General features: G+C 39.2%; 1 protein-coding gene across 4 annotated transcripts in view; it reads right to left on the bottom strand.

The window, feature by feature from the left end:
- Positions 1 to 15,437, bottom strand: part of FAF1 (Fas associated factor 1) — a 155,200-nt gene that overhangs the window by 101,000 nt on the left and 38,763 nt on the right. For all 4 annotated transcript variants that reach the window (XM_040072650.2, XM_040072651.2, XM_040072654.2 and 1 more), the window contains 4 exons: positions 14,065 to 14,273; positions 10,875 to 10,966; positions 10,437 to 10,525; positions 2,535 to 2,640 (listed from right to left, as the gene is read on the bottom strand). In XM_040072650.2, coding sequence (XP_039928584.1) covers positions 2,535 to 2,640; positions 10,437 to 10,525; positions 10,875 to 10,966; positions 14,065 to 14,273 — 496 coding nt within the window. The remainder of the gene's footprint in view (positions 1 to 2,534; positions 2,641 to 10,436; positions 10,526 to 10,874; positions 10,967 to 14,064; positions 14,274 to 15,437) is intronic.

Below are 15,437 nucleotides of genomic sequence, written 5' to 3'. Positions count from 1 at the left end.
CCTTCTGGGAGGGTGGTGGGGTTGAGTTTTTGGTGCGAGTTTGGGGGGTTTTTGAGGCCCTTGGAAAAAATATCTATTCCTTAAAATTCACAGTACTAATAAAAACAACACACTGAGCCAGCAGCCCTTGAGAGACAGTTGCACCCAACTGTGGCAAGAAGTAGAACATTCCTAGAATCTTAAATATTTCTTTTAATAATTGATGTAGTCATTTTGAATCTTTCTGCATAGGATATGGCGTGTGAGTAGATTGCATTAACACTGCTTAAACATTTCAACTTGTCAGTATGGCCAAGTCGATTTCTGAAATATTTGCTGTATTTTCCCATCGAAACAGTAATAAAGGTAGAATAAATATATGCCACTGCTTTATAATCACTGAACATTAATGAATATTTTATGTCTTTTTAAATCTCCCTGTTTAATTTAAAAGGGTGAAATTAAGTCTCCTCCCTGCAATATGCCAATTATCTGTAAATCAAACAATAACTTGGCCATTATAGTCCTTTTTGTTAATATACCAGAAGCTAATTTGAAAACACTGAGCGGCATTTTTAGGTAATAATTGAATAGTCCTTCCTGCCCTCTTGTGGCTGGCAACTGCATCACTGAGCCTCTCCACCGTTACAAAAATACACCAGGAGGAAAGTAAACTATTAATTTGTTGAAGTGTGAACAAGAGAGCGAAGAGAAAAAAAAAAATCTAACAGTCCCTGGAGAGGACAGAGGCAAAGGAGACGAGGAACGATACCACCGATTCCTCCAAATCACAAGGACTGCCTAGATTTGTTACAATGATTACTCTATACTAAAAGGGGGAAAAAAAATTAAATTAAGAAGCCATTAGGGAGTTAACATTCAAAACAGTGCTTGTTTTCTATAATTAGACAAATGTTCGCCAACCCTTTTACCTCAGCCAAATCCCCAGGGATTTCCAGGAGCCTTTGCACAGACAGACACGTTCACCTGTTCAGCATCAGCTGCACAACAAGGGCCAGAGAGCTGGCTTCATTTTAGCCCCTAAATTGGTCTTCACAATTTTATACACTCAGACACAAGAAAGGCAAAGAAAGGTTTTTTGCTCATGCTGGTTACGCGGTGGTTGGGGTTTTATTTTGGTTGTTTGAGGGAAAAATCGTAATTAACTTTTAAATTATGTTGAGTTCATACGGCAACCTGATGAGTGTAACCTGCCATTACCAACAAACAAGAAAACTTCAGAAAGGCAGCCAGATCCCCCTGTCACAGATTTCTGGTTCCTTTAAGCCAGGTAAGACCCACCAGCAAAGAAATAAATGATTCAGCATTGATAAAAACCAAACAGACAATACATGCGTCTGTGTTTTCTTCTAGAAACTCACCTTTTTAAAATTAAAACCACATATTTGGATGGTTTATTTCCATAAACGTTCAAATTTTTTATAATTCTAGAGTCAAAGCTCAGGCCCCCAAAAGTGAAACTGATTCAAGTATGTTTGTTTATTTCTATAACCACAAAAAGCAAAACTGAACTTACTATAATAGATCTAAACATTAAGAAGTGAAAAACAGATTGTCTCATGGGGAAAAGATCAGAATTTAGATCTTAAGAATAACAGGATTCAAAATGAAAACAGTTAGTTTTTCATTGTTGTGTAAGATACTACTCCCTTAGCTAATATTACAGAACTTAAATTAATTCTCTCTACCATGCCAGAGTGTGACACGAAAAACTTCAATAAAATCTGTTCAACCCTAAAAGACTGCGAGAAGTGTCAGACCAATAATAGCAAACATACATTTAATTTGAAAAGCAAACATTTAATCTTAATATTTTGTAATGTGAATTCTGAAGATTCACATTTCTAGGTTGTTTGTCAAGTTTCCAGAAGGCAGTGGGTTATATGGAAAATAACACCCACAACATCTGGCATTAGATATACCATGGAGCACTAGACAATAACCTTTGAGCTTGGAAAGGAGTTTTAAAAATATGCAATGGACTGCTTATTCTGAATTCAGAGAGTCCAGAGTCACAACAGAGATAGTTGTTCCTTCAGGACTTAATTCTGCCAAAGTTCTCTCCAATATCACCCCTTGCTGGCCATTGCACAGAACGGCAGCGACGTCCATTACACACAAAACCCTTTGGCCACCAGGCCAGGAAGAATTACAGCACTCCAACAGCAACCTGCACAACGGTTGAGGTGCCTACAAAATGGAGATGGAGCTGGTTAAAACAAGGAAAGACAGAGGGAGCTTCAAGGGGCTTCAAGTAAAATGCAATTTGAATAACTCAATAAACGCTGTTTGTGTATCTTGTACTGTACTACAGTACAAAAAGAAACATCCTTTCTGTACAATTTAACAGATCACCTTTTTCTATCTGAATTCTTTAATCAAATTACAGCAAATCTTGATGATCCAGTTGATTAAAATAAAAAAGATCAATAAAATACAGGAACAGCTATTGGGACTATGCAAACCCCCCGTAAGAGAGCTGGCATTAGCTATAATGAGCTACATTTATTCTTCAGCTGTGAAACAGCACTCACCTCCTGAATGGTACTGCTTCCTGAGAAGTTGAGGTTGTACTCCCGCTGGACTTCTCGATGGGTGACAATCAGCATGAAGTTTTGATTTAATGACTCCTGCAGGGCCCTGAAATGGTGGAAAGAAAAACAGGGAAAATCAGGGATAAGCATGTTATAGCTTGTTTTACAGTCAGATGCAAAAACCCCAGGGTATCCTAAACTCTACATGGACAAGTCCAGGCACAACATTATCATCTCTCTTTTCACTCTTAAATGCAAGGAAGCATGCTGAGAATGACCAAAGGCCATTCCTGAACTCCTTCCTTAATAAGGTGACTGCAGCCTTTAAAGCTCTTCTAATGTTAAGTATGTTCAAAATGGAGAGAGTCCCATTATCTTCACAAACATCGGGCGCGTTTAGCACTCCTAATGCCATTAATAACGGGCTTGTCAGCATATTGATGGCCAGACCAAATATCAAGCTATGATGCACATTAAGAGCTGATGGTAAGTAGAACAAGGCAAAGCATGCTCTTGCTTCTCTAGGGTTACCTGAAGCAGAAACCAAATGGAAATTCTTCTGCTTAGTTTCATTTAAAGCACATAAACCCAGCTGATTAGAACTGGAAAAGTAACCACAGCAAAGTTTCTCGTGTGGGTATTGAACATTTAGAAAAGTTAGTTCCGCTCACATTGTTTAAAATGAACATTACAGAGGTTTTAATAAAATAAAAAGAAAAAAAAATTTTAAAAAAATCTTAAGATACACTTTAAAAAGGCCAACTATATCTTCTTTCTGATTTTCCTGGTACTAAAACATCTGGATATTAAAAAGACATCCTGACTGCTTAATTAGGTACAAAATTATGCAGCTATCTGCTTTTCAAAGTAGAAGGCAGGACTTCTGTTACAGACATGGCAATTCTGGCTGCGTGCAATCTTACACATGCTACAAACCTGCAGCAACACTGCACCACAGCTTGGGTTTCTAAACAATATTTATGCAGATTTGACTTGTTTAGTGGCATATTTAATTTAATTGGGCCTATTCAGTTCTTTTTTTTTTATCACATACACTTAAAAGAATGACAGACTGGTTTTTTTCCCTCACTTTTTCACTATTCTGTGACAGTTCAACATGCCATTCCTCTTAGCAGTAAAGGACAAATTCTGAATGCTGATCAGCACAGCTGTATCTTACCATACAGGAAGACAAGAAAGACTCCTACATCATTTGATACCTGATTTGCTAGTTTTAACTCCTTCTGGAATTACTAATCTGCTGTTTTGCTGCTCAGATGGGAAGGAACTCATACAATACACACTGGATGCTTTAGCAAGAGAGACACAATTTGCTTGAATATCTCAGGGAAATTTACCTTACAAAAATATCTTCACTTGGAAACCTAATCTGACTCCTGTGACATCTCAATAATCACATACCACAAAACAAAACCATGAAGTGCTATTTCTTGTCTTTTATGGTTTTCCAATATGAAAAAAATGTAACTCATTGTCAATGCTAAGCATGAGAGACACTACAAATGTAACTGGAGTCATTGATGCATGTACTATAATATATAGTTTTCCACCCTTTCAAAAGGTTTTCTACAAAAGGCCTATTTTTTTTTAAGTATTAAACATTCCTTCAAAAGAGGGGAAAAAATAAAAAGAGGAGTCCTGAAAAGCTGTATGCCTATTTTCAAAGGTAATTCTAATTTGATTGTTACTAAGTTTTGCATCCCCATAACCATATTTTCTACTGGCAAATGTTCAGTAGCAACTAAAATATCCCGCTGTGCTTTTTCAGATTCTGACTTTTTATTTGTTTTCAGCAAATACTGGAGGCAAATGACATATTTAATTGCTCTGAAAACATTAATTACAGCATATGTGAATGGCTCTGGATCCCATACAGACTCACAGCATTCTGTTATAGCTAATTTTGACTCTATCTGAAAATCTGTAGATGCTAACTGATAACATGACTCATGTTTTCATTCTGTAATTGATGTAAACATAGAAGGAAACAGGCCAGTCTGATCAAACCCTCAGTCTCTCCAGTTCTGCATGATCCACACACTTCAGTACAACTCAAAATACAGCTTGCTAATAGAAAGCTCATAGGAAAAGTTTTCCACTTGTGAGAGCAGGAAGTATTTTGGAAAGGAAAAAAATACTCTTCAAACAAATTTAAATGAAGTGCCTAAAAATTAAAAGCTTTAATTTTTGAACTAACAAATTTGACACCTCTGGTTTTGGGATTTCTAAGCAACACAAGCTGCATGTTGTTAACAAGCAAATTCTCAGCACATATTCATTGACAGACAGAGCGAAAAAAGAGGCTGAAAATTAAGCCAGCTAAAAAAAAAAACCAAAACAACCAGAAAAAAACTGAGGAAAAACTAGGTTTGAAAGTGTTAGCAAATATAGTCAACTGCTCCAGTCCTTGGAGCTCCTACATGACAATCTCACATGGTCTGACAGGTGTGAAGCTTGGACAGTGTCCACTAGAGAATCAAAGGGAGGAGGAATTGATGGCACATCTGTTGGGCCACTGATGCCAGCACTGGTGCCCACAAATACAAACATTGTATTTCAGCCATTAAGGCAATGATAAATTTTACAAGAAAAATGTATTTAAAGGAAGCTTCTCACTGACACTAAGCTGAAGCTTATTTTTATTTATTTTTAGGTCCACATAAGTCTATTGAGAAGGCTGAGTTCGAATACAATGCACATCTCTAAAATATTGGATTCAGTGTTTGCAGCTGTTTAATTTTCCTACAGATGTTTAGTTGACTACAATAACTTTGTAGTATACTAATTTGACTACCAAATAAAATAGATATATTAAACGGGGAAAAAAAATCAGGGTCAAACTTTAGGTCCCATTAAAGACAAGACAGATTTTTTTTTTTTCCTTCTTTTTCTTTGTTGCTACCAGTGCTAAGAGAATTCAATTAATCTGAAAATTAATTAGTGGGAGAAGAAAACGAAATTCTAGAAAAAGGACTAAAGTAGGCCACTCTTACTAGAACATTTTTCCCCTACTGCAAACCCCAGCTTTCAAAAGCATTTGCTGATAGGGGATACACTGCCATTACAAACCTTTTTACCTCAGCTGAATGATTCTGCACTTGCTGTGCAGCACAAGAGGGAAGGGAACCTGTATTTTGGGGCACCAACCCTCCATTTGAAGTACTCTGTCTACACCCAAAAAAGAAGTTCAAAAAGAGACAAAAGAAAATAGACCTGACCACGGTCACTGCTCTGACCAGTTCTAGCAAGAGATCAGGATATACAAAACAGATTGGTTCTATCTGCTGTTAAGTGATGGCATTAATGCTGTGAATTTTTATGTGATACTTTGCTTTTCAACAGCATTTTTCTTTAAAATTTTAGTAATATCTTAGAATTTGACACCAAAAGTAAATCCTTAATCAATGACATATAAATGCTCCTTCTCATTATAGTTTTTATGAAATACACTCAGTGTTTCCCACTATGCAATATCTTTCTCAGTCACAGATATTTCCCCCAAAACCTCTGATTTTTATATAAACAGGTATGACACAAGGCAATTAACATTTCCATTTTAAACGTACAGATTTATACAAGCTCATGTCAACAGAAGTCCAAATTTACTGTAATTACAGATTATTTACATTAAAACAAAATAAGAAATCAGTATGTAAATGTAATGTTTGTTGTAGCTAATGCAGCAGGAGGTGGTAGATTAGGTTCAAACAGCAATCAGTTAGCAAATCTGGCTAACATGTAAATGAGCAGAAGCCCTTTTGTTTACATTCTATTGCATTTTAAACTTCAGGATTTTTAAACTGTCCCATGAACAGATGTGAAAATAAAACATTAATCTTACCATTCTTATGGAAGCTTTCAAAGTAACTAAAGCAAGGCACTGCTCCTGTCCAGCTCAACAGACAGGACTAATAATTGGAGTTGCAGGTTACATCGTTCTTAATTAACACTCTGCTACAGTTGAGAACGAACAAGACACCATAGCTCTGTAATGAGCTAAAGCAGAGGCATTCAGCAATATATGGACCTACTGCTTGAAAAATGGGATCTGTGGGTTATTTCTTACCCACACATATGATTACACTTGTTAAACAAGCTACAATCACTTAGCAAAATTGCATTATTTCTAATAAACTCCACTCCAGGTATGCACCTGGGTGTTGAATGCTTTTCAACTTTCCAGCGATTCATCAAGTATAATAAACTAACTTCGACCTTCAGCTATTTAGCAAAAGAGTATAAAATACATTATATCCATTATAATGACAACAGCAACAAAAAAATTATAAAAAGCATCTCCCGGAAGAGACAGGATAGAAAGGGGAGACGATCTGGATGATCCAGCTCCATGGCCAGACTCACACTTTCCATGCTTCCCTCTTGCATTCTCCTAAACCTACTCCCTGAACTCAATATTGTCAGCCTTCAAGAAGCATCCAAGTCAACAAAGGGAAGGAATTGCACGCTGAGGAAGTGATTAATCTGATGAAGCTGGTACAAGGGATCTACCCTCATGGATATTTAATGATGGACATTCTTTGGCATCTTTCCTCTCAAGATTGCTTTCCAAGGGATATCGTGTTCTTCACCCACCTGGTAACTTCTGCTCCCATCTGGTAACTTTTGAGCATCGTCACTGGTTCTAAGGAGGTCTCATAGGGTTAGAAAGGTCTCAAAGATCAGGTAGAAATCAACAGCCAGAAGGAAGGGGATCCAAATTACCACCCAGGTCAGTAAAAGGCAGCATTAAAAGTGCAATATTTTATACTCATCCAGGTGACCTCTGACCAGTGATCCCAAAACTATCCACAGGACGTGATTTCTCCCTTCCTTTGACACTGCCTGACTGCGAGCTGGAGAACAGATGCAGGGCAGGCTGATACTCTTGTGCATGGGGAAAAATATTACAGATGTGCTGCAAAATACACAGCTGGAGGCAGCATCAGAGATAGGTGAGATGATGGGAAGCATGGAAGGAGAAGGGTGATTTGCTGCAGCTGCTGCGACAAGGCAGGAATTCACTAGAAAACAGATTTCATTATTCAGCTCACAGAACACGTGGTTATTGTTCTGGATATCGTGCACGGATAAGTATGGCTTTGCCAGCTGAAATTGTGGTTGCAGGGTGGAACCACACAGCTGGTATTTGACATTTAAATTTAATCTTTCCACCTCAATTTACTAGCATGCAGTAGTAATTCACTGGGTTTCTATTACCTATAAAAGCTTTAAGGTAGGCCACTGATGAGCAAAGATACCCTAGGAGATTTTTGTTTGTTTAAGCGGCAGGATCGCTTTGCCATTACATTTAGATGCTGGTTTTAAGTCAGTTCTGGGTTAAGCCCATTCAGTCTGTCACAATAAACTTCAATGCCTTCATATCAATATGTGGGAAAGGGATGCTTCAGACACTGTTCTGCCTCATTATAAAGAACAGACAAAAATTGGAGCTCATAGAGCTGAGGCCAGACTGTTCCTTTTAAGAAGGGCATATAGATAAAATATCACATACTGGACTCTCAGGCTTTTCAAATATCACTTTCTGGAGATATTCAAATCACGACTATTTATCTCTAGTTCAAAACAGAAGGTATTTGAAGAAAACAACAGATGAACCCCCAGTGTAAGAGGCAAAGTTCGTCAACATCCATTAATAATAGATGTGAGCACGACGCTTTTAAAAATTGTGGGTAACAAACTAATCTGAATAATAACTGACCTAACAGTAGGCAGTAAACAGTGTAACTGGGTTTGGTACATTGCTTCAATTAGATGTGTTTTGATCTGCATTGATGCTTTAATTGGAGGCAAGCCTCCCCTTTCATCTAGAATTTATGACTTCAGGGAGATGATCTAGCCTTCAAATTATCCGTGTTTAAATAGCCACTAATTAGTCATCATTTGCTGTCCCAAAGCTACCAACTTTCATCTTAAAAATATCCAGAACTAATCTCCACTATGAAACAAATATAAACTATAAAAGGTAACAACTACTTTGATTTTACTATCAAGCAAAGTTCTTTAAAACTATTAATCCAATAAAAAAGGCTAAGAACCGATTTTAAACAGTTTGTTGTTATATACTTTACAGCAGTTGCAATAAACAACCCTCCTCAGACTCCGGTTTTCTCTCCAGAATCATAACATTCAAACTACAACATACAGCAATACCTGGCTAGAAAATTTTGAAATTGGAAATGAAACAATTAACAGCAGCGTTCTTCAAATAGCTGCCGAGGTACAATGGCTTATTGTCCTCACACAAATACAGCTCCTCTTTGCACATACAGTTCATGTACACCACCCTCTGTTCCAGCGCCACTGTTACCTCTCTTAATGCTCCTTTTTTTACCATTATTACTTTTATACTTCATATCAGCATTCTTGTTTCCTCCACAGACTACATGCTAACCTGCACAAAGTACTCTCAGTCATTAGGAAGGCAAGTTACTAATTTCTATTGACTCTCAGCGATTTCCTCTCACCAGCAGAACACCTGCACTTGCAGAATATTCTCCTATCACCCCTGAGGGCAGAAAGCCAACCCTCTCTCCACACCGGCTGAAATCCGTGCATTTTGCCCAATTCCAAGCGCATCCCTGCGCTGCCCTGGAGCAGCTCCAGTCTCAGGCCCAATTCCCGCGCACCCTCTAGCGGCTCCCGAGCCGAATCCCCATTTCCCCGGCAAAGAGCACAGCCAGGGCCGCCTTCGGGAAAGGGAAGGCCACGAACCAAACGAACTGCCAATTCGTTTTTTTAAAGAGTATTTTCCACGTAACATCGTTGCATTTTCAAACCTTGGCAATATTCCCTGACGACGGGGAGAGGCCTGGCGGCGCTGATGGCGGGCCGTGAGGCACCTGCACGGTACCAGGGCAGCGCCCGTCCCCGTCCTCGGCACCGCTGAGGCCACACCTCGAGCTGCGTCCGGCTCTGGAAGGACAACAAGGGGCCGGAGCAGGTCCCAAGAAGGGAAGGGAGCTGGGGAAGGCTCTGGAGGGAAGGTCCTGGGAGCAGCGAGTGAGGGCGTTCAGCCTGGAGAAACCCTTTAGCCCAGGGAGGATCTCCTCACTCCCAAAACTCCCATGAGGAGGTGGGAGCCAGCTGGGGGCCTGTCTCCACTGCCAGGTCTCAAGCGGAAGGATGAGAGGAAAAGGCCTTAAATTGTACTGCAGCAAGTTCAGATGAGGTATCAGAAAAATCTCTTTCCCTGAAAGAGTGTTGAATCATTGGATTAAGTTGCCCAGGGATGTGGTGGAGTCGGGAAGCGTTCAGCAGAGGTCTGGATGTGGCACTGGGGTGTTTCAGGGGTGATCATGGTGGATTGAACTAGATCATCTCTTCCAGCTTTGATGGTTCTGTGACATACGAACACTCACTGCTTACTTCTTGAGTATTCAAATCAGTAATAAAAGATATCCTGCTCAATTAAAGGAAATTAACTATTCAGCCTATCTAAATACATTTTAAAAGTACAAGATAAAATAACATAACAAATATTTCACAAAGAAAACTCTGATGAGAATGATTTATACAGATTTATAAGATACATTAATTCGACCAACATAAAGCAGCAACTTATGCAAGGCCAGCTCTTGTTCCCCCAGGTACTAGATTTCTGTTAAATTAAAATAATCACATCTGAGAGATGTAAAAAGTACCTAAGGGGTTCTGTATGTACCTAAATTAAATTTAAAACCAAAGTTTTAAAAGCCCCAAGAAGCTTCTTTTCAATGAGTTAGTTCATCTCAACAGTCACGAGTGCAGCGAAAACACTCTGTACTTACTGACTGCAGATTCCTGCAAATACACACGTGGCTTCATAAAAACCACAAAAAATCCCCAAACCATGCAAATAGAATTTATGGCCAAAAGACTTACCCAGAATGACTTGAAGAAGGAGGAGGCAGGTCAGGTGTTAGAACATAAAGACTATTATTTTTTGGCAAGTGTAGACTTTTTAAAACAGTCTGAGGGGAGAAAAATCATTATAAATATAAAACATTCACCAATTCTGACCTTTTTTTTTTTTTTTTTAATTATAGGTATGTATTTACAGTATCACCAAATATTTTGCTTCAATACACTTCCTGCTACTTCAAAACATCATTTTTGTAGGTGGGCCACATTATATACAAACCAAACACAAACTGATTTGTCCTGATTTCATTTTGCAATGTTTTAGATTAAGAGTTCTTTGTGTGCCACCCAAGATATTTGACACTGTTTGAAACTAATAATTCTTGCATTGTGTTCCCCACCCACAGATGCTCAGTTTGAAACTGAGTTCAGTTAACTGAAAACACAGTGAAAACTTACACTATCATCTACATCTCCAGTCTTCCACCCTTTTAACAGCATTTTAGATGCAGGAATCTGAAGTTCATTTTCTAGAATATGTTTGATATCTCCTAGAGAGAAAAACAAAGGAAATATATAAAATACACATATTTACTGCTTTATTTCAAACAGCAGTGAGTTGCACTTAAAAAACAAGAGCAAGGGAAAATTTACTATGAGAAGGATTTTTAGTCTAGTTACCCTTGTAACATACCCTTCAAACAGTATAAAGGACAAATGAAGCTTAAAAAAATAATCACAAAGCATAAATGATTGAAGAATCACACGAGGATTTGATGATTTGGACATATATATTGGTAATTCTACATTCCATGTATACTAGACACACACATTTGCAGCTGTGTGCTATCTGGAGCACCAGACTTTGCCAGCAACAAAGAGGGTGCATATTTCTGATACCAAATTTCATTATCATCAGTGCAGACCTAAAGAACTGGAATGTTCATACAACTGACTGCTCTGACAGCTTTTTCAAGGTTTTGTACATTTTGACGCTCTTCTGCTCCTGCAGTTACTACAGTCATAAAATAATTCAGGCTAGAAAGTACCTCTGGAGCTCATGTGGCCCAAGCCCAACTCAAAGGTCTAATTAAACCAGTTTAGTCAATTACTTGTCCAGCTGACTCTTGACACTTCAAGATGCAAGTTTGACAACTTTTCTGGCCAACCTGTTTCAGTACTTCACCACCCTTGCAAAAAAAAAAAAGAAAAAAATTCTTTCATTTAAAGTGGATTTTTGATGTTGTGTCTATTGCCTCCCATTCTCATGCACCTCCAAGACAAGCTTGGCTCCATCTTCTCCGTGTCCTCCAGCAGGCAGCTGCAGACAGAAGCCAGGTCTGCACCTTTCTCCCCTTTCCTCCCCAGGCTCAAATCCTCTTCTCTGTGCCTCTCCTCCTGTCAACCCAGAGCTCCAGACCCCTGACCAGACTCACTGCAGGATGTCAATGTATTTCTTGTAGTGGGCACCTCAAAACCCACCAGAGTGCTCCCAAAGCAGTCTGGCAAGTGCTGAATAGAAGGAAATAATTCTTTCCTGGGATCCACCAGCTACACTCTCGCCAGCAAAGCCTAGGATATGGTAGGTCATCTTCACTGCAAGACTTCATTGCTGAAGCACCCAAGAACCCTTTTATTAGATTGTTTTCTAGCCCATCAGCCTTCAGCCAGGTGGGGATAACATGGAGTTATCCTATGCCAGGTACAGGACTTCAGCTTTACTTTCTTGGAACTCCAGGAGGCTCCTGTCAGCCCATTTCTCCAGGGTGTCCAGGACCTGCTGAACAGCAGCTCTGCTCTCCAGAATATCAGCCACTTTCTCTGAGCAGATTAATTTTCATCAGTTTTTTATCCAGTTTTTATCTTAACATTATGACTAGATAAATATAACAGTAGAGTACATCAAAGACCTTACTAAAGCCACAGTGAATGCTCTCTCCTTGTCTACTGAGCCAGTCATCAAATCGTAAAAAGGCAAATAATGCTGACTGATTCGGTACAATTTGCCTTTAGTAAATCCATGCTGGCTGTTGCAAATCCCCTCCTTTTCTCTCTAGTGTTCAAAAAGTGCTTCCAGAAATATTTACTCCATAATCTTCCCACAGGCCAATCACCACTGAACACAGGTTCACACTTGCCTTACCCTTTTTCTTTTGATGCTAATGTACTTACAGAAACCCTTCTAACCACTCAGAGGTTTCACTTTCACCTGAGCTTTGGTCTTCCTAACTCCAAACCTGCACATCTCCGTGCTCCTGCTGGGACCCAGCACTACTTTCCATCTCTGGGTATTTTGTTTTTGAACTTAGCTCAGTCAGAAATGCTTTTTTCTTCTGTGCTGGCCTTCTGCCAGGCTTGCTCCTCTTGCACGTCGAAAGGAACTGTTCATGTGCTTTGAAGAAGTTGTCCTTGAAGATCTACCAGCTCTCTTGGGCCCCTGTGCCCTCCTGGGCAGCCTCTCATGGGATCCTGCCAAGCAGATCCCCGAAAAGGCAAAAAACATTCTTTTCTCAAGTCCAGAGCTGAAGTTTTAAATTTGCCTTGCTCACTTCTCCCAGGACTTTAAACACAACGCTGCCCTCCATGTTTATATCCCAAGATACAGACAGAAGTTCTACACGAACTGCCTTCTGCCCCTCTACAGCTCTCAGGCAAAAGTCAGCTGCTAACAATAAGAAAAGAAAAACCAAAGCGGTACAGCTGCGAAATTGTGATCTGATCAGATTCTGAGATCTCATTTCCATGGATGTCACTGAGCCCAAAGGAAAACGTGGAACACCCATCAATAACTCAAACCAACCGCCGCTAGGTGGCGCCAGCCAACACCAAATCCATTGCTGAAAAGACAAGTGAGGAGCAAAAGTTTCAATTTCCAAATTTCACCCCGGACAAAAGGCTGCAGCACGGAAAATTGCTTTCATCAACTATTTCTTCACGTAGCTCCTTGTTTGGATCTGTATAAGCTCTTCATTAAAAATAAGAAAATGAAAATACTTTTCTTCCTTAGCAGAAGTAAATGAATTCCCAGTTTGGGGAATGTAAAAAAATAACATGCTCTGCAGCACTAGCAATAGCGTACTTCTAACATACTGCTTCAAAATGCATCAATTTTAGGATAAAGACAATAAAAATTATAGAATTAATCATAATTTGAATGAAAGAGTCAAATAAAAATTGGGCTAAGAAGAATGTAATCATGTTCTTCATACCAGGAAGAATTCCTCTAATCTCGTCACTAATCCTGTGCAGAGAGAGATGCCATACAGATTCAAAGAGGAAATGCCAAGATCATCCGCTTATAAATAGCTTGCATCTACACTAATCCTAGCCCAAATTACATTTTCATGCCTCAACTTAATCATTGATCTCCATTTTGTTTCTGAAGCAAGTTCATAAGAAAACTAGATTTCAGAATAAATATTTGATAGATCACTAACCTTTACAATGGATTAGTGAAATTTTGCTTTTTTAAAGCTGCAAAGAGATTTGAAAATGGTTAGTAGCTGTGGAAGCTTTTCTTTTTGAGGGGTTTTGTTCTGCTTTGCATTAGGACTTGGATTTTTGGGGTTGAATGTACAAAGATTCTTTTTAAGTTTGGCTTTAACGGCTTCACAACAGCAGCTTTCGTTTCATTTTTACAAATCCTTACCAACTGTGGAGCTGTCTTCAAGTACTACGTCCACATTTCTGTCTCTGTACTCAACCCTGAAGTCAAGCATTCGAGGTTGTCTTTCCACTATTTGTCTAGATGGCACTACGTGGCGAAATGCTGAGGAGGAGGAGGGAGCTGAAGAAGCTGCAGCAGAGTGACTGGCGGGGCCATACGCTGGTCCATGCAAAGTCTCGACACCGTACTCACTGAAAGACAGGCGAGTAAGATGATTTAAACAGAACAGCTTGGGATGTGTCTAACCAGAAGTTAGGAAAGCAAAATGACAGGATTATTCACTTACTACAGTCCAGCACACACCTCTTGAATTATTGCTGTCACATCTGAGAGCACTGCTCATTGGAAATGAAAAAGTAACTTCTGCATTAGCAATTTTAACATTTCAGGGCTCGGGAGTGCTATAGGAGATCAGCATTGGTGACAAACAAGCATTTAAAATCCACTATGTAATTAATACCAGAATCATCTTGAGGAGGATTATTTCCCGTTCCAGGAGTGTTGTGACCATATAAAAATTGGCACCATGGCAACGACCAGCTTTCTACATCCCTGGGCTAGTATCCAGTGGAAATGAGAATAAGAAATACAGCTCAAAATTCTGCACGCAGATAGGTATTTTCCCACATCAAATTTGTGAAAAACAAGTCAGATATGAAAATAAGATATACATTTCAGGTAAATAAATTAAGATAATGAAGTATGTGTTTAAAAAAAAAAAAAAAACAACAACCTAGAAGTACAACAGTAATGCAATGCTGAATTCTAGCTTGCCTTCAAGCTCAAAATCCTGCAAGGCTCCTGGAGGTTCATACAAGGATGTGTGCATACCTGACTCAAGGACACCCTAAGCGTTACAGGTCAGAATAAACTGGAAAACCCTCACTACCCAGAAGCACTTCAACTTCCTCAGTGAGACTCTCCACAGGAAGCATGTAACTGGGATTGGAAACAAGTGTAACTAAATATGACAGTTCAGGAATATTTTTCCAGAGACAGAAAAAAATCCCCAAAATCCTATGAAGTACAGAAATCAAATTTGGAAGGCAAGAACCTTCATCTTCATCAGCCTAGGGTGTTGCCTTTTAGATGTTCTTACCAGGAAGATGCTGGGCAGTTACAGGATCTCATGGTGGATTTCAGAAATGCTGAGACACAACTTATCTCATTTTCATTCTTTATCAGAACCTATTTGAAAAAATTGCTTCCATTCTCAAAGATACCATGAGATTCTCAGGGGAAATGCTTCACAGAGCAAGTCAAATCTGTCACCTAGAGGAGGTCTGAACTTTAAAAAGCGCAAATGTGGATGGCATGCATGTAACAGAAGTGCAACAGCACTCAGCTATTGCAAA

This window comes from Hirundo rustica, chromosome 9 (assembly GCF_015227805.2).
Source record: "Hirundo rustica isolate bHirRus1 chromosome 9, bHirRus1.pri.v3, whole genome shotgun sequence".
Classification (NCBI taxonomy): domain Eukaryota; kingdom Metazoa; phylum Chordata; class Aves; order Passeriformes; family Hirundinidae; genus Hirundo; species Hirundo rustica.
The sequence above is the reverse complement of the archived record's forward strand: the minus strand, read 5'-3'. Positions and strand labels throughout refer to the sequence as shown.